Source organism: Gymnoscopelus microlampas, assembly GCF_963454915.1.
Source record: "Gymnoscopelus microlampas genome assembly, chromosome: 6".
NCBI lineage: Eukaryota > Metazoa > Chordata > Actinopteri > Myctophiformes > Myctophidae > Gymnoscopelus > Gymnoscopelus microlampas.
The window spans coordinates 12,171,802-12,193,154 of NC_139943.1; the positions used below are offsets into that span (position 1 = coordinate 12,171,802).

The window sequence follows — 21,353 nt, forward strand, 5'->3', positions numbered from 1 at the left end:
GCTTTTAAAATGGATGTGCGTTTTCTCGTACTATATGACCTGGGGGAATTATGGGTGAAAACTAGGACATTCAGTGGTAAATGGACTGTATTTATGTAGCGCTTTTCTAGTCTTTCCGACCCTTTGAAGTGCTCTACAATGTACTTCAACCCATTTACATTCACACACCGAAGGCGGAGGAAACCAACCTGCTCATCGGGAGCAGTTAGGGGTTTCGGTATCTTGCTCAAGGACACCTTTCAACCCGTTCTCACTCCCAAGGCGTCACATTTTGCCGCTCTGTCAGTAGCCCTGAAACGTCAAGTTTTGACATGACGGGCGCCCTGAAAGTCAAGTTATGAAATTACGAGACGCCATAACGACGTCGCATGTTGACAAAACTATGCCTAAACCTAATTCTTTTTTTTTAAATTCATTTTTTATCCCACGATTTCTGTAACCCTTATTTTTCACCCGGTGCCAATTTTCTAAGTGATCCTGGGCACTACACTCCCCTCACCAGCCTAGGGAGGCCAGGGCCGAGCTCATGCCTCCTTCAATGCATGAGAGCCAACTGACCTTCTTGTCACCTGACAGGAGGGAGTTTCCCTGGTTGGACGTAGCGCGTGGAAGGAACACGTTATTCCAACCAGTTCCCTTCCCCTCCATCAGGCGCCCCGGCTGTCATGGGGGAGGAGTTTAGTGACCAGGATTACTACATGTTTTTGTGAGGGTATCAACTACCCTGAGAGACACGGGGAGAACATGCAAACTCCACACAGAGTGGGCCCTTTCGCCAACCCCACCTAGGGTATGGGCGCTGATGACGCGGAGGAGGAGACACGCCCCCAGCGCTCACAGCGTCCCCGGCGGAAATTGAACCCAGGACCTTCTAGCTGTGAGGCGACAGCGCTACCGACTGCGCCACCGTGCCCTCCGCCTAAACCTAATTCTAACCTCAAAAAACTATGCCTAAACCTAACCTTAATCCTAACCATAACCTTACATAACCTCAACATAAGTTAACGTGATTATCTTTCAAACACTGTTTTAATTGTCCTTTGAAGGCTTTTGTCCTGCTGAAACCTTTAGGCTTTAGTGGTTTCAGTGTGTTCAGAGCCCCTTTTGACTTTGAAGAGCCCCTTTGAAAATATAAAACAAAACAAAATGATACATAGAGGAGGTACTTCTGTGGCCTATACTCTACTGGCAGCCTGAATACAAAGTTTGGCCCTGGACTGGACCAGCGGCTTGCAGAGATTAGCTCTGGACACAGACAGACAAACAAACAGACTCTGTCATAGATGGCCTCTTGCGGTGCCATGCCGTGACGATCCCTCGCAGTGTGGCACTGGTCTTTCAGAGTTTGGTAAAAATCGACACTGTCTGTTGGAAACCTTGCCAATGTCCAAAAAAACATTCCTTTTTGATTACTATTCTTATTATTTAGTAGGCATGTAACGATTTATCGTAAATCGATTAAAATCATTTAATAAAAAAATGTAGCGCGATGCAAACAGCAGAGGGCGCAACCGAGACAAGACAAGAAGAATATACAGGATCTTTGTAAGAGAATTGATTAAAAAAAAGTTTCAGTCATTTGCTACTCTATTGAAAAGAGGATAAAAGAGAAATTAAAATGTAAATAATTGCAAAATAATTTTGTGTATAAAAAATCTTATACCGTAGTCAACCTAGTATCGCGATTCGAAACGTATCGCGAGTTGAGTGAATCGTTACATACCTTACATACCATACTATACAGAGAAAACAGCTGATCTACAAGCTCACAACGCGACACATAGCGACGCGTTGTGAGCTTGTAGAACTGCTGTTTTCACCACTTTTTGTGACACTACTGTATGATGAAATATTTCAATAATTTGGCCTTCCTCTTACCTGGCAGTTCCATTTTCAGCATCCTTCTCCCAATGTACCCCTCATTTTATTCTGTTGAAATCCACAATAAAACTTCATCCTTACCAGCTCCACTTTGGAGCTGGTAAGACAGTATAATTTTCCCATAACAGTTTTTAATTGTATTATTTGCTGCGTGCCGATTTCTCTTCCGAGGCCATCAGTAAAAATCATAGTAGATGAACAACCGAAATGAGACCATTAGCCAAAAAAGCCCGAATCGCAATGTAATCCTTGCCTAGACTATAGAGATTCTGCTGCAGCAACCTGCTTGAAATAATTGGAAATATCTCCTCTAAGAAAAGCCCCACTTTGCCCCTTTTTGATGTGTGTTTATTGACTATAAATTGCTGAGCAGTTCCGGGGAGATGAATGGGTTTTTGGGGGATGGCCGGTATATATACCTCCCTTTGTTTTCCCAGCTCATTACGGTTCTACTTTTTCACGGTTTTAGTGAAAGTCCTTCATGAGGCCTGTTAGATATCCTGCCAACAGGTTTACAACGCTTTACACGTCCCTTCATCTGTGCTGTCACTCCCCGCCGTCTAATGGCTGCCTCTCTCGCTGTCCTGTCCTTGTCTGCCCTCACTCACTGTGCCTTCCACAAGAGGAAGGGAGGAGAGCGTAATATCTCTGTCTCTGTCAGGTGGAAACGTCCAAAAGTGTTACTTTTCAGGATTCAAATTCAAAAGCATCAAAAGTAGCAGATCCACACAAAATGTGCTACTTTTGTAGCCCCTACGGAACCTCTCCCTCCGCTGTATAGCTCCGAGATGAGGTTCCTCGTTTGTCTCTGCCGTTTGATTGCGACATTGTCGCACATTTTCCACGAGTTGAAGAAAGTATTTAATTTGCCTCGGTCTTCATCCGGTTCCATAATATTTTGCATTAGAAGACGCAATTCAACATTTGACCAGTAGGGGAATCAGTAATGTTACCTCTACGGGCGCAACTCTTGCGCAATGTCTTAAAAACATATAACCGGATGAAGACCGAGGCAAATTGAATACTTTCTTCAACTCGTTGGATAGCTTTTATGGTGCGCTAAAACTTAAAACATCTGAGAGAGTGGCGGAAATGCTTTACTTTTTGGATACGATGTGCAGAAAGGGGTAAGAAACATGTAAAGTGGAAAATGTGCGACAATGTCGCAATCAAACGGCAGAGACAAACGAGGAACCTCATCTCGGAGCTGTACAGCGGAGGGAGAGGTTCCGTCGGAGCTACTACTTTTGATGCTTTTGTGCTAATTTGCGCTAATTTACGAAAAAACACAAAAAGTTCAAACATGGAGATAAGAGGTTTCTGCCCGACAGCAACAATATTGAATTGTCGTACAGTACTCGGCAGTGGTGGATAGTAACTAAGTACATTTACTAGAGTACTGTACCTTGGTATATTATTGGAGTATTTTTTTGTATTTGTTTCTTTTAGTTTTTTGCAAGCTGATAAATATTACGCCGCTACGTTTTCAATAGAAATATTGTACTTTTGACTCCACTGCATTTCTACAAAGGGACTCTTGGGACCCAAATTTAACAAAAATATATATAAAAAATGAACAATTTAAGCTTAATTTCAAACGTATTGTGAGCTTGTTGATCGTCTATTTTCACTATTTTTGAAGATTTCAGAAAATGTACGAGAAATTGTGAACTGATAATTTCTGAAAATGTTTTTCTTAATTTGTACTTTTGAATAATTGAGTATTTACTTGAGTACTGTATGTACTTTGTCCACCTCTGGACGGCAGTCGAGTAAACTAAAGTACATTTACTTGAGTATACTGTACTTAAAGACATGGTGAAATGAAAAATACGTTTTACACACTTTTAGAGCATATCAGTGGTCATGATATGGACATGTTAACAATCCATTTTTGTAGTATTCTTATATCAAAAGGGTCTATTTGGTTCCAATTATACAGAGTTAAATAAGCACCGAAGATTTTACAGTGTAGATAAGGTTCCCAAAGATTAAAAAGAAAAACGGTTCCACTTCCATTTTGTAACCTCTCAGTGTTACAGACCCGGCCGTAAGGGTCCATTTTTGGACCTCTGGTGAGCCACGAACCAGAGGTTGGGGAAACGGCATCTTAATCAGTGCAACACTAAATCACAGTTTTTCATTTCACCGTCCTTTAAGGACAGGGGAGCGAGATGAAGGGGTGTTTTATGTTTGCTGCTAATGACGCCATTTAGATTCCACACACACACACACACACACACACACACACACACACACACACACACACACACACACACACACACACACACACACACACACACACACACACACACACACACATTCAAATATCCTGGAGGGGGAAGTGTTGAAGGGAGAGCTATCACAGCTCTCCGGCACATTACACCTACACTGTCTAAATTGATATTTTATTGGTCCGCAAAAAAAAAGAAAACCCCACAAAAAATAAACAAAAAACTCATTCTCTCAAGTCATGATTGTTTACTCGCTCGTTCCCTCGCTCGCTTTCTTCTTCCGAGATGATTGCTTCATAAAGTACAGCGATCTAAAAGACAGGCGGCCCAATGTTTATACGCGTGAGCCGAAATTGGGTGGGCCTTTTGTTTTGTTTTTGGTTTGTTAGCGTCGCAATTTTCAGCATGCAATATTTTCACACACCTGGTAAGAATGGGCTTCTTTGATGAAGCGTTGAATGAGTTTATCTCTCGTCTCGTGCCTGCAGACTTTCCAGCTCTTGGGCGTTTTTTTTTTTGGGGGGGGGGGGCTGAGATGATTTCCTTTGTAGTTCTGTAGACTGTGGAGGAGGATGCAGTAACCTTGTTGCTGGATATCCCATTAAAACCGGGAAAGCGGCGTCTGTGTCATTTTAAGATCTTTTGCGTTGGCTATTCAAAAATAGCAGATGTGCAAGCTCACGGCGCGGCACTTCGTGCTGCGCTGTGAGCTTTTACATCTGCTATTTTTGAACTTTTTTAAAAAAATCTTGAAAGTGTGCTACTGATTTAGAAGGCATTTGTAGAACGGCCCCAGGTGTCAATGAGATATACCCCCCCAAGCTGCATGCCTGCAGCTCTCCAGTCGTTTGGGCGGAAGGGACCTTTTCGTTGTTGGAATGAAATAGTGTGTGTGTGTGTGTGTGTGTGTGTGTGTGTGTGTGTGTGTGTGTGTGTGTGTGTGTGTGTGTGTGTGTGTGTGTGTGTGTGTGTGTGTGTGTGTGTGTGTGTGTGTGTGTGTGTGTGTGTGTGTGTGTGTGTTGCACAGACACATTTTTCCCCCCCTGTTCCAACAACAAGATGGTCTGTTGCAGTTAATTTATAAAAGGTGTTGGAGCTCGACCGACGTTAGCATAACATCTACTTAATACAATTAAATGGGTGTTTTGGAAATGAAGTCTCAAAGGCACTGTATGGTGATATTGACTTTGTGTGTGTGTGTGGGGGGGGGGGTAGAGCAGGGTCATTATAGTTGAGCGTAGTCCCTCAGGGCTTTACATTAGTGAATTTTCTGTTTTCTTCTTTTGTCGTTGCTTTTTTACCCCTTTTTCTCCCCAATTTAGTCGTTATACCAATCGATTCATCCCCTCACATGTTTCTGTGTTGTCTCTGCTGGTGTATCCTACTGACTCACGTACCAGAGGAGCCCCCAACGGGAGGACGTAGAGCCGTCGTCCTACTCCTCCCGCCCAACACTCCCTGCTGACAAGCACCGTCGCCAGCCCGTACGTAGTATTACATACAGTGACAATGTCACCACCCTCCCCGCCCGGCTTCCCTCCCCGAGAAGTTAAATATCTTCCCTGAAAAGAGCTGATCGACAAGCTCACAATGTGACGTGTTGTGAACTTGTCGATCTGCTATTTTCCCAGAATTCGGATGCTGGCGTTTAAATGATTAAAGAGCTGGCTCTTTTTTCGCCCCTGTCTACACACCAAATCTCTTAACTTTACTTAAAGCAAAGAAAACATGTAAACTTCCTGTTGATTTGACTATTTGAAGATCCAGATCCGGGTCTTTTTTTTCCCACAGCAAATGGTTAAATCAACATGAAGTTAGTAGTTTTTTATTAAAAACAAATGCTGTGCTGGGTTTTGTGATGTTATACAGTGGTCAGAATCAGCTTTGTTTGTGCAAAAAGAGTGACTTTGAGAGCTGTCACTGTACAAGTCAATGAGACGCTATTTTTGGATTATTAATTTCTAATCAACTGCGCAAACGGAGCAATAATCTCACTAGTCATAGTTATATAATGACAAGGTAGCTAGTAGCTACACAACTCTGCCAAAGTGTCCTAATTCATTATTTTTCAGAGCTTGTACAATCTCACCCCTGACTACCTCATATTATTTATTTATCCTAAAAAAAAAAAAAACCTAATCAAAGCCAAACTGAAATTGAAAACAAAAAGTCAGAATGAAGTACAAAAGTAATAATGAGAAATAAACTAAACTATAATAACATTGGTGCAGAACAGAGGATGAAAGAGAGAGGGAGAGCAAATGAAGAGGATGGAGGGAACTGATGTAATGTCAGTGTGGGGGGGGGGTAAGGAGAGAGAGAGAGAGAGAGAGAGAGAGAGAGAGAGAGAGAGAGAGAGAGAGAGAGAGAATGAGAAGTAAAGAGGGGGAGGATGGATGTGAAAAGACGAGATGACAGACGAGGAAAAAAAGCAAGAAGGTGATTAGTGGAGAAAACGAGGAGAGAGGAGAAGAGAGGAGAGGAGAGGAGGAGAGGAAAGGAGAAGAACGGATAGGAGGAGAGGCTATATTCGGTACACGGCGCAAAGTATAAATTAAGGAATACACTGTCAGCGAATCACTCATGTCACCTGAGGGCCCAGGCAAGTGGTGGCATATCCACCTACTCTTTTAGAACAGCCGTGCTTTGTTTTGCTTTGTCTCATTTCCTTTTAGTCTACTTTTCACTAATAGTTCTGCAGTCAGCCAGCCAGCCATGTGTAGCTATAGGAGCTTCTACAGCAACAATCCCTGGGAGATGTGTCATTTAGCCACGAGCAGCGGGCTCTGCGCCGGGGCTTAACCCTTTAAAGCCGGGAAGGAAACGCATGTGTGTCATTTTAAGGTTTCTTTGGCTATTCAAAAATAGCAGATCTACAAGCTCATGGCGCGGCACCGAGTGCCGCGCTATGAGCTTGTAGATCTGCTATTTTTAGAAAAATCGCGTCCCTGGAACAAAATATTTTTAAATGGGAGGGGGTCCGCGGACAAATACATATTATTTTGGGGGTCCTTGACACAAAAAGTTTGAAAACCATTGATAATAATAATGAGCAACATAAGTAAAAAAAATATATTAAAAATAACTTTAGGAAAGAAACCCTGTTAGGATTTACAAGACATTTGTAAAATTTTGAGTTTTTTTTTTTTAGTGAATTTGTAAAAAGATTTGCGTTAAAAACGTTCGCTTTAAAAAAGTATATATATATTCAACCTAAAGATTTGCACACATTTTCACAATAAAAAAAAAAAAAAGCAGATCTACAAGCTCGTAGCGCGGCACTCGGTGCCGCGCTACGAGCTTGTAGATCTGCTATTTTTGAATAGCCCAAAGAAATCTTAAAATGAGACGCAGATGCGTCCCCGGTCTTAATGGGTTAAACGACAGGCTCCGGCCATTAGCGGGGCCTAATTAAGACACACTAATTACGGGTGATGGAGTGCGAGCTTTGCCGAGGACCCCCTCTAAATAAATAATGAATACATAATCATTGTGCTTAAACACGCCACGTCGAGTTTATGCAGTCACAGGCCCCCAGGCATTGTGGGTAAATCGTGTGAGAAAAGTCTGTGTGTGTGTGTGTATGTATGTATGTGCGTGTGTGCGTGTGAGAGAGAGAGACAGAGCGAAGGAAGGAGTGATGCATCCTGGGAGCTGTCAGGGGGTGAGGAATTAATGTGGTTTTAAATATTCACTACCTGTGAGTGAGAGGAAGGTGGTGGGAGGAGGCAGCCCCGGGGGAAATCTCACAGTTTACAAAGTGGAGGGTGTTTTCATTGCCTACAATTGCATAATACGACAACAACAGTTCCCACTGTATTTCAACTCACGGGCATCTAGCAGTGTTGCCATGTCCGTTTATTCTAAGCGACTTTGGGCTTGTTTTTCTGTAAAGTTGCTTGTTGTGAATATTGGTGGTTGCGTTTTTTTTGGGGCTTGTTTCTAAAGTGTGTAGTTGCTTATTTGGGCTTGCTTCCTAAATGTCTTCCTAAAAAATCATTTTCATGTCACCCCCCAAATTAATATGCATTTGTCCACACAAATGTTTTTTTTATTATTCAACATATATATCTTTTTAATTGCAGACCTACAAGCTCACAATGCGTTGCATCGTGGCGCGTTGTGAGCTTGTAGATCGGCTATTTTCAAATATCCGATGGATTAGGGTTAAAGTGCTCATGTGACCTATAGTCGCTTTCTGGTTGCTTATTTCTCTTGCAAAATCTGGCAACACAGCTGGTATCTAGCCTAAATAATATCTATTGAGCTGGCGCTAAGTCACTCCTATAGCACCGTTCAGGCCAGATAAGCCTGATGATGCTCTGTTTGTCTGCTTGTGTGTGTGTGTGTGTGTGTGTGTGTGTGTGTGTGTGTGTGTGTGTGTGTGTGTGTGTGTGTGTGTGTGCCTGTGTGTGACTGTCTCTCAGAGACACATTTACTCAGCCTATCTGTCTCTTTCTACCCGTATCAATTTGGCTCGCACAATATTTTCCCTGCGTATCTGTATGTACACTGTCTGTCTGCCTGTGATTTACCTGTTCCTCTGTCCGTGCCACTCTGTCTGCCTCCACTAGTGTTTCAGTCCACCTGCCATCCTGTCTGTCTGTCTGTCTGTCTGTCTGTCTGCCTGTCTGTCTGTCTGTCTGCCTGCCTGCCTGCCTGCCTGCCTGCCTGCCTGTCTGCCTGTCAGCCTGTGTGTCTGTCTGTCTGTCTGCCTGCCTGCCTGCCTGCCTGTCTGCCTGTCAGCCTGTGTGTCTGTCTGTCTGGCATGCTACCTGGATCATGACCTCAATGTAAATGAGGTTCTGGGAGAACAAATTGTTTGTCTGTCCTGGTTGTGCTCTCCAGCCCCGGTCAATACGCCAGGCTAACCTCAGCACACGTTCCATTTGTGCTTTTCACCCGTCCTTTAAACTCCCTCTCCTCTCCTCTCCTCTCCTCTCCTCTCCTCTCCTCTCCGACCTTGTATGCTGTGTATCGGCTGTTTGTGGCACACAACACCGTCGTACGACAAAGTATAAATCAGGCTTTTCCGCACTGGGTTAGTGTATAATATCGTTGCTGTCGGGCAGAAACCTCTTATCTCCATATTTTAATGTTTTCATCATTCTATAGCTACAGTACAGTAGCTAGCTAGTCCACTAATGTGTGTGCAGTTTGAAAACAGGTGATCAACTATTACGCCCGCCATGGCTTGCCAACTCATGCGTGTGAGCTTGGAGTTCTGCTATTTTTTTTAAAAGAGCGGAGAAAAACAAACAAATATATTTCACCCAAACTCGATTCGTTTTTATTCAGATTTCTTTATAATAGATTATTGATTATTTTTCAATGAATTACATCGCATAGTAAAATGTTCTGGTGCAAAAGACGCACAGTACGTACATGTGCCCTGGAGTGTGGAGTCACACGCGAACAAAGCCTGTGTGTATCTAATTAACAACTATTACTCATCCGCTCTCTGCATTACAAAAGGCTGCCTTGCCTGGAGAAATGGATGGTTGTGGAAGATATCACAGCAGCTCCCACAGCTGAATAGGTTCAGCGTTGGTGGTTTTCACTCTGTCGAAGTGATGGGAGATGAACACAGTGTATGGGAGAGGTACACAGTGTTATAGGAGAGATGTACACAGTGGAAATATACACAGTTAACCCAGTCAATCCGGGAACACATCTGTGTCATTTTAGATCTATTTGGCTATTCAAAAATAGCAGATATACAAGCTCATAGAGTGCCGCACTATGAGCTTGTAGATCTGCTATTTTTGTTTTTAAATCGTGAAAAGTTGTGCAAATCTTTGAGTGTATATATATTTTAAAGCAAACATTTGTAACTCAAATCATCTTTTCTTCTGGGGTTCCTGGAACAACATATTTAACAATGTTCACTTTAAAAAGTATATAATCAAAGATTTGCATAAAAAAAAAAATTAAAAACTATTTTTCAAAAATAGCAGATCTACAAGCTCATAGCGCGGCACTCGGTGCCGCGGTATGAGCTTGTATATCTGCTATTTTTAAATAGCCAAAGAAATCTAAAATGTCAGAGATGCGTTGCCTGGATTCAATGGGTTAAGGAGTTTACTGTTTACACGCAGTAGCATCAGAGATGCTGTCACACTGCAGAAAAATCTCTCTCTCTCTCTCGTCATCCCTCTGGACGATCTGTCAGTCAGAGAGAGAGAGAGGGAACGCACAGGAAGCTAAAGAGCGGAGGGCATTGGAGCGCTTGTGTTTCAGCTGTCAGTACAAAACAGCAAAGATGATGAGGAAGAGAGGGACGGTTTGGCTCAGGATATAAAAAGCTGTATGGACTCTATGTAAGCACAGAGAGAGGGAGAGAGAGAGGGAGGCAGTGAGCAGAGAAGAGGAGTGAAGGAGAGGTAGAGATGCATTATTCCACCTAAACTGCCACTTTCCGGCACCTCTTTCTCTCTCTCTCTCTCTTGGTATCTGGCTGGCTGTGCTTCTCTGTTGGCTCCAGTGTCTTTCACTCACCAAATGTATCTCCAAAATATCAATGACCCTCATTTGAGCCTTGAAGTGCATGAGAGACAGACAGCAGACAGACGGCGGGTTTCTTATCTAATTGGTTATCGTGTTGGTTTTCACTTTTGTCACTTGACAACAGACAATCTTTTAAGCAGTATAGCGTCCAGTCCAGTAGTACTTGATCACACTACAGCGTCACACAAAAGCATCAAAAGTTGCAGATCTACAAGCTTTGAATTGTATTAACCGTTGGACAGCCGTAAGAGACGATATAGTAGTTGGTATCCCAACCTGAAAATGCATTTTTCTATTATTACTAAAGAGTGTGATAGACAGGGAGACTCCTGTTACTGAACAAACACTGTCTACAGCAAGTATTGTTATCAGAATAGAGCTAATTAACTGCAATTCTCACAAGAAAACATCACTTTCTGCACCTTTGAGTGCAGTATAATATCTCAGGATGTAGGTTTGAGTTAAACATTGTATTTTTTACTTGTTTTAAACAATGGATTCCAAGTTTGTGTTGGGTGAAAGCTGCCATGTCAAACTGTAACACTATGCTTCTATTTTCTTCACACTTGACTGTTTCGATTGTTAGTATTGTATAACAGGCTTTGGGCAGGGAAAGTGAAAAATAACACAGAGATCAGGACAGAAATATGTTCTGTGACAACATCTTCTATATACGGTATCCTCTATATACAGTATATGCTTCAACGCCTCCGCACTGCTGCACAAATCTATGTCCATGAACTCAGGCATGCATTATCTTGTCTCTGTCGGGGTGGAAACCTCGTATGTCCAAAACGGTTACTTTTCACGATTCAAATAATAAAAAAGCATCAAAAGTAGCAGATCTACAAGCTCGAAACACGCCGCTTCGCGCCGCGTTTCGAGCTTGCGGATCTACTACTTTTGATTCTTTTGTGTGTCGCTGTAATCATAATTACTGTATGTGTTATGATCAAGTAGGGCGTTTGATTGCGAAAAAACACAAAAAGTAAGAGGTTTCTGCCCAGACGGCAACGATATTCACTTCCTTTCCATACTACAGAAACACACCCACTCACGCACGTACACACACACACACACACACACACGTTTGTATTATTACTATACTTGTGAGGACATCAGTATTTTAGGATGACAATTTTGTTAATTTAAATTTCAAAATTAGTTTTCTTTTTTTGCGATTTTTTTACCTTAACCCTAAGCCGGAAATGGTAATGGAAATGTACAAGCTCATAATAACACGTCGCGTCACATTTACTATTGCTATTTTCAGTGAGCGATACGGCACGCAACTAAGTATGAATCGGGCATATGAAAACAAAAAAATCTCTTGTGAAGACCAAGAAAATGTCTATTTCTGAAATTCTACTATACTTGTGTGGACATTTGGCCCTCACAAGTATAGTGATACAAGTACACATGCGCGCACAGACACACACAAACGCAAACACCCACACAGACAAATGCACGCTCGCTCGCACACTTCGCAAGTGTTCATTGTGGTCAATACAATGTTGTCTAAGGTGTGAATAGGCTGTTTCAAAGTTCCTCTCGCTGTGTGGAGATGAGCTGTAATTTCCCAAGCGTTGTCACTTTGACAAACACTCAGACGCATTGTGCCATAATCGCAGTTGACAGCGCTGGTCAATAAAGGAAGAGGATCGAGTATTTTTTTTTTTTTAGCCCTCTCTTCTTATGACTCGGACTGTGAAGCCTTTGAAACGTTTGAATGAAACTTCCTCAATATAGGCAAACGCGTATGTATTTCTAGACGTCTCTTTCAAAGTATTATCAATTGTAGGTCATACGTCATTATTATGGAGAGAAGAATATAATAGTCCATTTCTTTTTAAATGCTGCCAGTACAACACCTGCAGCTCTGCCATTTCATCTGAAATTCACCGACGTCAACAAAGCCAGACGATGTTGTCTTCAGCAGCCGAGGGAATTGTTATATTGTTGTATTTTTTCCAGAGTAAGGGCCAGTTATAATGTGTGTATTATTTTGTCTTTCCAGAGGCTGCACACTCCACTTTATGAGAAGTGTCCCTTTGATCCCTCCTCATAAGAGGAGAAAACAACGTTATCAGCTTTCCACCAAACGGACAAAGCGCTGGTCAAAATTGAAAAAAAATCACTGTCTTTAACCCATTAAAGCCGGGAACGCATCTGTGTCATTTTTAGATATCTTTGGCTATTCAAAAATAGCAGATCTACAAGCTCATAGCGCGGCACTCAATTTGTGAACATTTTGTGCAAAAAAACTCAAATCTTTGCTTCTGGGGATCCCTTGAACAACATATTTTGAGATGGGGGTGCGCGGCCAAACACATATAATTGTGGGTGGTCCCTGACATGAAAAAGTTTGAGAACCACTGACTATAGTAACATTTTAAAAGACATTTGTAGAATCCCCAGAAGCAACGATTTGAGTAAAAAAAAAAAAAAAAAAAAACATTATATTCAAAGATTTGCACAATTGTTCACGATTTTTCAAGCAGATATACAAGCTCATACGAGAGTGAGCTTGTATATCTGCAATTTTTTGAATAGCCTAAGAAATCTAAAATGACACAGTATGCTTTCCCGGTCTTAATGGATTAAAAGCTCCTTGCTTTTGAAGACTTAATAGCGCATGGGCACCTTGGTGGCTGTGCCTGGTAAGATCAGGCACAGACCCCCATCATGACATCATTGGTTTAGTTCCTGCTAAAATGTGGTTAGGGTGAGGTTAGAGTTATGTTATTTAATTCTTATTTTTGCCTGATTTTACCGATTTATTATAAAAAAATAATAATCTTTTTTTTTGATGGGGGGGCGGTAGGGGGTGCGGTACCTGGGGGGAGGAGGGGGGGGCGCACCCCCAGCACCCCTACTTCCCACGGTACTGATGTTATAGCTCGACCACAAATGCTAAGTTGTTTAGATAGCGTGTTGTTTACACACTTCCTAGGTTTGTTGTACACCTGGTATTCTAGTCACTTTGTAAAGCACTTAATTTGTTTTCCTAGCGCTCTGTTTACGTGACCATTTGCCCTGTCGTTTGATGACTGATTCATTCCATTTACTCTGATCTTACACTCTGTAAGTTGCTCAGGATAAGTGAGTGTCTGCTAAGTGCTTAGATTGAAAATAAGTAATGTTTTCTCTCTCTCTGCTCGCTCCCCTGTCTCTCTGAACCTGTACTGTCTGAAAAGGAATCTCCGTCTGGAAAGCTTGATCTACAGTATACTTAGTTGTTTGCCGGTGTCACGCACCGAAAATAGCAGATCTAGGAGTGTTGTGAACAGTTTGGTAGAGATGGAATCAAGTGAACAAGACTTATAGGCACTGAATGACTTCCTCCTGATCACTAGAGTTAACCCATTCAATCCGGGAAAGCATCTGTGTCATTCTTTATGCACAAGCTTGTAGATCTGCTATTTTTGAAGCATCATGAAAATGTGTGCAATTCTTTAAATATATATTTTTAAGCGAACATTTTTAACTCAAATATTTGCTCCTGGGGATTCGACAAATGTCGACAAACAGTTGTAAGAACTTATGATGCTGTATCAGTGGTGCTCCAACTTTTTCTAAATCAAGGAAAATATTTTGTTCCAGGGAAGCAAATATTGGAGTTAGAAATGTTCGCTTTCAAAAAATATATATATATTCAAAGATTTGCACAAAAAAAATGCAGATCTACAAAGCTCATGACGCGGCACTCGGTGCCGTGCTATGAGCTTGTTTTTCTGCTATTTTTGAATAGCCAAAGTATAAAATAATGGTTATAGACAGGGGTGCACATAACTTTTTAGGTCTGGTACGCAGAAGAGCACCTGGACATGTGACTTGGTGCGCATGGCGCCCGGACAGTTTTGTCAACGGGGGGGGGGGGGGTTTAGCACGGTGCCCACCGGACAGTTTTGTCAACGGGGGGGGGGCCGAGAAAAAAAGGACGATCTGCTTCTAAATTCCGCCGATTTTCGCCGTTTTTTTTTCTCACGCTGTTAGATAAAGCCCCCAAGGTTGGTGCCCTGTGCTGCTGCGCTGATTTTATCCGCCAGATTGGGACGTTCACGGCATATTTTGCACCATTACGGTGCGTTCATCATCGGTGACGAGTGCCTCTAACAGCCGCTGCTGGCTGCGTGCACACAGCGAGGCAATGCGAGGCGATGCGAGGCGACGCGAGTCATATCTCTCCCCCTCCGCCTAATGGCTGTGTATGGGGCAGACGGGTGCTTTAGAGTGATTGTGTGAGTGTGGCTTCAGGAAGTAAATTCCTAGCCTCGATCTCCAGGCTTTTATTTTTTAGTTTTGCTAAAAAATAAAAGCTTGGAAATTCCTGTCCCAGCTGTTGGTGCGCAAAAGCGCCTCGCGTCGCCTGATGTGGTGCGCATTTTTTATTTTGGGTGCGCATGCGCACCTGCGCACCAGTTATGTGCACCCCTGGTTATAGACCAATTATTTGTTTACTAACATTGAGACTTGATGAACAGGTGATTGTTTCACGCAATCAATTCTCAACCTGTTGTTTCGGGGTGCGCTGGTTTCAGCACACCCCAACCCCCTCTTGTGTGTTGGCTAGTGAGGCGCGTCCTAGCGAGACCTGACAGAATGGGTTTCATTAAGAGCATACTGGTTGCACGCATACTGGTTCTTATCAGTGTGACGTCGTCTGTTAAGGGGTCTATAGCTAAAATCGAAAATGACACAGATGCGATTGAATGGGTCAACAGGTGAGAGCAGAGACATAGAGATCATGATTGAATATAGATTTGACAGACAGTGGTTAAGGCGCCTACCACATATGGGCTCTAATGCAGCGAGTCGCAGGTTCGATTCCCGAAGCCGGCGACCTTTGCTGTGCGTCTCTCTCTGCGGTTTGCTGTCCATCTCAACTGCACTATTCAAATAAAGGAAGAAAAGCCCCCAAAAATACCCCCCTTCCCCCAAAAAAGGATTTGACAGAAAGGCAGGATTAGATATGGCTGCAAGAAGTATATTGTCTCTAACATTTTCCTGAAAAGAAAAGAGCAAATTCATCGCATTTGGTCGAAGAGAGAAACTCACGAGGGGTAAATTTGGAAGGAAGGAATTAATCAGTTTGTCAATGGAAGAGAATAGGAATGAGGCATTATTCTGATTAGTGTTAGTCGATTGAGAAATGTGGGTCTTGTGTGGCAGATTTCATAATTGTCTTTGTTATAACAGTAGATTGCATTTTCATAGATCTCAAAGTCAACTTGTAATTGGTTTTCTCTCCATTTCCGTTCAGCTCTCTGAAAGATTATTTTTTTGCCATCCTCACTTTCTCTCTGTTTCTCCCAGGGGCTTTTGTAAGTGAGCTTGTAGATCTGCTATGTTTAGTGTGTGACGCACAGTGGTGTAAAGTAACTTAAGTACATGTACTGTACTTAAGTACAATTTTCTACTTTCTTCAGTATTTTACAATTATCAATGCTTTTACTTCTACCCCACTACATAGGAAAATATTGTACTTTTACTCCACTGCTATTATATTAAAAAAATATGTAATTCATGTAAATTAGTTACAAGTTACTTACTGTAGATTTTGATTATTATTACAAAAACACACTAACCATTTCAGCTATACATACAGTATATTTCAGCCATTGTGAGCTTGTAGCAGATCTACAAGCTCACAATGCGTCGCATACTGTACATTTTGAACTTGTGAAATGAGTACTGTTACTGTACTTTTGGTACTTTACGTATATTTTGATGCCGATACTCTTGTACTTGTCCGATATTTACTTTTTTGCCGATATCCGATATTCCGATATTGTCCAACACCTAATTTCCGATACCGATATCAACCAATACCGATATCATGCGGTATGATCCAGGCAACATATCTAATACAATAAAATAGCTATAATATCAATATAATATCTAATACATCTAATATAATACAGTGATGTAATTAGGTTTTCAATGAAGTGAGTCCCGGGACTCACTGGCGGTCATTTCAATGAATCCCACTAATCTTAGTCTTCTTAGATTAGATGTTGGCCTATTTGACAGTGCATCCCTATAACAGAGTACATCTACATTGCAGTATCGATACTTTTACTTAAGTAAAACATGTGAGTAGTACTTCCATCGCTGATGACACAACACGCAAGCAAGTACAAATCAGACACCACACAGAACTGAGCCCAGCCCATTGCGGAAAATACATAAAAAAATGATCGATGGCCCTCTCCTCGCCCGTTTCTGCATAAACTCATGACGGGTATTCAGATAAATTGCAGGGTGTTTCTTAAATAGATAAGGCTCTAATCTGTGCGACATTTGATCAATGGTTAATCTGCCGGAGAAATTCTATTAAAGGACTGCGGGCTCATTAGCCAATAGATCTTAATCCTATTACTGCCCTGGCTGCTGGGGGACTGAGAGACTGCCTGCCAGCCCCGGACAGCTCTGTGGGGGCATCTCACTGGAGGCAGGCAGGGAGAAGGTCAGGCACAGAACAGCACAGCACAGCACAGCATTCAGCCATTCTCATAATGCCAGCTCAGTCCCATGCATCCTGTGCAATCATCACTGTTTTCTTTTCTTTTTTTACTTAAAGGGCTAGAACACTTTGGTAGAGGTTTCAGTTGTGTAGTTGCCTTGGTATGATTTAACTACAAAGGTGGGCAAGAAATCAAAAATAATTTGCTCTGACTAGAAAATGATAATTCAAAATATGCTCCTTGACTTACATTGACTTAGGAGGAGCTCTTTTAGCCCGTAAACGTAAACAAACGCAAACAAAACTGATTCTGACAATACCCAGTGCTCATTTTTATTAAGAAGAAAACCCGGACTGGATCCGGATCTTCAAATAGTAAAATCAACGGGAGGATTTGTAACAATAATGTGTGTAATGTGTAACTAAAATGTTTAAATAATTGTAGTGGAGCAAAAATTACAATTCTATACATCTGAGATGTAGTGGATAAATTGTATTGGGGAAAAAAAGTAAATACTCAAGTAAAAATACCAATTGTACTTACAGTAAGTGCAGTAAATGAGTAAATGTACTTAGTTACTTTCCGCCACTGCAGGCTATGGCCCATCTGTAGCCATGTAGAAGACCATGTTTAGGCTAGACATACTCCTGGCCTAGAGAATATTTACTCTCCACTATGTTCACCTTTGTAGTTTAATTTGTTGACATGTGATAGCAGTCTGTCTCCCACACTTGCGTAAATCCAATTGTTGAAAAGGATATTGGATTTGTGTCTTTTGGGGTTGTTTGTTATTCTAACAAATTGAGTTGAGCTGAACACTGGCTTGATGCAAAGGGATAGGTAGATTATATATAAGTGGATGAATGGACAGACAGACAGACAGAGAGATTTGAGCCTGTGAATGTATCTGTGTGTTTGTTTGCAGTGGTGGAAAGTAACTAGTAAGTACATTTACTTAAATACTGTACCTAAGTATAATGTTTGGGTAAGAATATCCGATCTACAAGCTCGTAGATCGTCTTTTTTCAAAAGATTTGTATGCATTTTATACATTTGAAAACAATCGGACATTCTGCATGAAGAGTACTTTCTACTTTTGGTACTTTAAGTACATTTTGATGCCAATACTTTTGTACTTTTACTCAAGTACATTTTGAATTCTAGACTTTTACCAGTAACAGAGTATTTCCCCATTGCAGTATTGATACTTTTACTGAAGTAAAAAATGTTTTTCCAGCACTGTTTGTTTGCTCACATACTCATTGTGTATGTGTGGTGCATGCTGTGCAGTGCCCAGTGGCATTTCTAAATACAATCTGGCTCTGTCCCTGTGGCTTCCCAGAATAGTCTTCTTGCATTTGAAACATTCATGCCCCCGTTGTCTTTTCATCGATATGTATGTCCTTCTCTGGCAGTAAGAGCATGCTTAATCGATGGACCCTTTGGACCACATCCTCTGGAACGCAGGGCACGTTTTTTTCATATCAATTATGAATCAATCAATGCTGAAAAATGCCTACTGGGCAAAGAATGAAGTTCAATAGCCCATTCACGGTGCTGGACACATTTAGAAGGCAACACGTGTAACCAATACTGATAACATATGGATGGATTACTGACAGGGAACACTCTCGTCTCGTCTCGTCTAGTAGATCTGCTATTTTCAAAGTGTTTGTCTGTGGAACCGAGTCGAACTAAATGTAAAGCCTCAACTCCTACTATTCCAAGTGCTTGTCAGGGTGGGGGTGCCCACCCTTTTTTGAGGGGGGGGGGGGGGGGGGGTCGCAGCCTGAAAAGGTTGAGAAGCACTGCTCACAGAGTGGTTCTCAACCTTGACCGTGACACCCCCCCCCCCCCCTCCCCCCATTTATATTTGGTTTGACTCGGTTCTACAGATAAAACTTGTGAAAATAGCAGATCTACATGCTCACATTATTCTCAACATTTTTGCCTCTTTCTCAGGTAACATTTCACAATTTGAACAATGTTTGAACACTTTTCATAGTATAGTTCAGGGCCCCTGAACTATACTATGAAAAGTGTTCAAACATTGTGGGGTCTTCAACGTTTTCAGGCCAAGGACCCCCTAGCTCACAGAGAGATGAAGCAGGGACCCCCTACTCTATATTGTATAAAATTGTGTTTCAGATTAAACTTTTTTTTTGTTTACTTGGTCTGCTCTTTTTCCCCCCTCTACACCTATATTATATACGTAGGTGTAGAGGGAAAAAAAAAGAGCAGACCAAGTAAACCAAAAAAAAGTTTAATCTGAATACCTCTTTGCCAAAAAATAGCCGATCTACAAGCTCGCAAACCTCGCAGCGCGAGGCGTTGTGAGCTTGTAGATCTGCTATTTTTGGCTAAAGTTCTCCTCAGAAAAAGGATGGTAGGGTTCAAGTGGTTAAGGTAAAACAAAAAAAATCATATCACACAAAGATTTGGCGGACCCCCTGTAGTAACTCTGAGGACCCCCTAGGGGTCGCGGACCCCCTGTTGAAGACCCCTGGTATAGTTTGTTGATTACTTTTGAACTTTAGAAATGTGCAGATACCCTGTATACACTGAACCGGTGCTAGTCTAATACACCATGTTGTCTCTGTCTCCAGACATAGACGAGTGCTCCGATGGCTTCGTGGAGTGTGACAACAAAGCTACGTGTGTCAACCTGCCGGGCTGGTACCACTGTGAGTGTCGTGATGGCTACCATGACAACGGCTTGTTCTCAACCAATGGGGAGTCCTGTATAGGTGAGCCGGACCCTGCCTTTTTTTCCCCTATACCACGATACAGTATGAACCAGGAAATCACACACAAATCCTCTCAAGTCCTAGCTTGTAGATCTGCTATTTTTGAAAAATCATGAACATTTGTGCAAATCTTTGAACATATATATTTTTAAGTGAACATTTGTAACTCAAGTCTTTGCTTCTGGGGGGTCCCTGGAACTAAATATTTTGAGATGGGCGTCCGCGGCCAAATGCATATCATTTTGGGGTTCCTTCACATGAAAAAGTTTGAGAACCACTGATATTATAGCAACATAAGTGTTTCAGAAAACTGTTCAGAAGACATTTGTAGAATCCCCAGAAGCAAAGATTTGAGTTAAAAATGTAATGTAAAAAATAAAATAAAATGTAAAAATAAAATAAATGTAAAAAAACATTTATTCAAAGATTTGCACAAAATGTTCACGATAAAAATAAATACATAGCAGATCTACAAGCTCGTAGCGTGGGACTCGGTGCCATGCTATGAGCTTGTAGATCTGCTATTTATGAATAGCCTAAAGTATAAAAGAATGGTTATAGCTAAAAATCTAAAATGACACAGTATGCGTTCCCGGATTGAATGGGTTAATAGACAACTACGGTAAATAGCATGTAGAAAGATACAAAGTGGGGACATTAGAAAGATGGATTGATGATTGATGAAGTCGGCCAAGAAATACAGTATAATAATCAACATGCCACACATACAGTTTATTATGGATCCCATCACATTTCACTCACACATGCAATGTTAGGCTGCTACAGAATAACATATATCTTTTATGACTTATATTCTATTAAGGTTTTTACATACACAGGCAAAAAAATAAAACAATGCTATATGAATATATACATGCAGACATACGTTGGTCAATCGTTCTCCTGCCTTTTGTTTCTCAGAATAGTTTTTCTTGACCATAGATGTTAAGAATGTTATTCAGAATCAGACAGATGCTAAAGGTTGAGCAAGTTCATTGTTTACCGGGTATCCTATAGTTTCAATGTGCAGAATGTTATATTATATAGCATGCTGTTTAGACAGATGCTAGGTTCATTTTTTTATGCCCGGTATCCTAGTTTCCAAATTCTATATTTATGTGATAATTTTCCTCGTTTATTGTAAGTCGCATCTGGGTAAGAGCATCTGCTACAGTGCCTGAATTGTAAATTGTATACCGTTGTGGTGAGATTTCCCCTTTTAGAAACGTTTTAGGTTTCATAAGACACTCTGTTGGGACTGTGTGGGTAGTAGCTGTGATTGCTGCTGGTGTCATTACTGTGGTGGTTGGTTGGTTGTTTCCCCCCCCCCTTCCCTTATCCCATTCAATCCGAGAACGCATCTACAAACAGTTTTCTGAAAACCGTATGTTTCTATAATATCAGTGGTTCTCAAGCTTTTTCATGTCAAGGACCACCCAAAATTACATGTGTTTGGTTGCGGACCCCCATTCTCAAAATATGTTGTTCCAGGGACCCCCCAGAAGCAAAGATTTGAG

The 21,353-nt window shown here is 41.6% G+C and overlaps 2 protein-coding genes across 2 annotated transcripts in view; one reads left to right on the plus strand and one right to left on the minus strand.

Moving 5' to 3' along the window:
• The window catches only part of nell2a (neural EGFL like 2a), a gene marked incomplete at its 5' end in the record, with an annotated part of 224,034 nt that overhangs the window by 172,781 nt on the left and 29,900 nt on the right, over positions 1–21,353 (plus strand). The window contains one exon of the mRNA XM_084059432.1: positions 19,696–19,836. Within this exon, the coding sequence (XP_083915558.1) occupies positions 19,696–19,836 (141 nt within the window). The remainder of the gene's footprint in view (positions 1–19,695; positions 19,837–21,353) is intronic.
• irak4 (interleukin-1 receptor-associated kinase 4) overlaps positions 1–21,353 on the minus strand; it is a 273,859-nt gene that overhangs the window by 4,705 nt on the left and 247,801 nt on the right. The window lies entirely within an intron of this gene.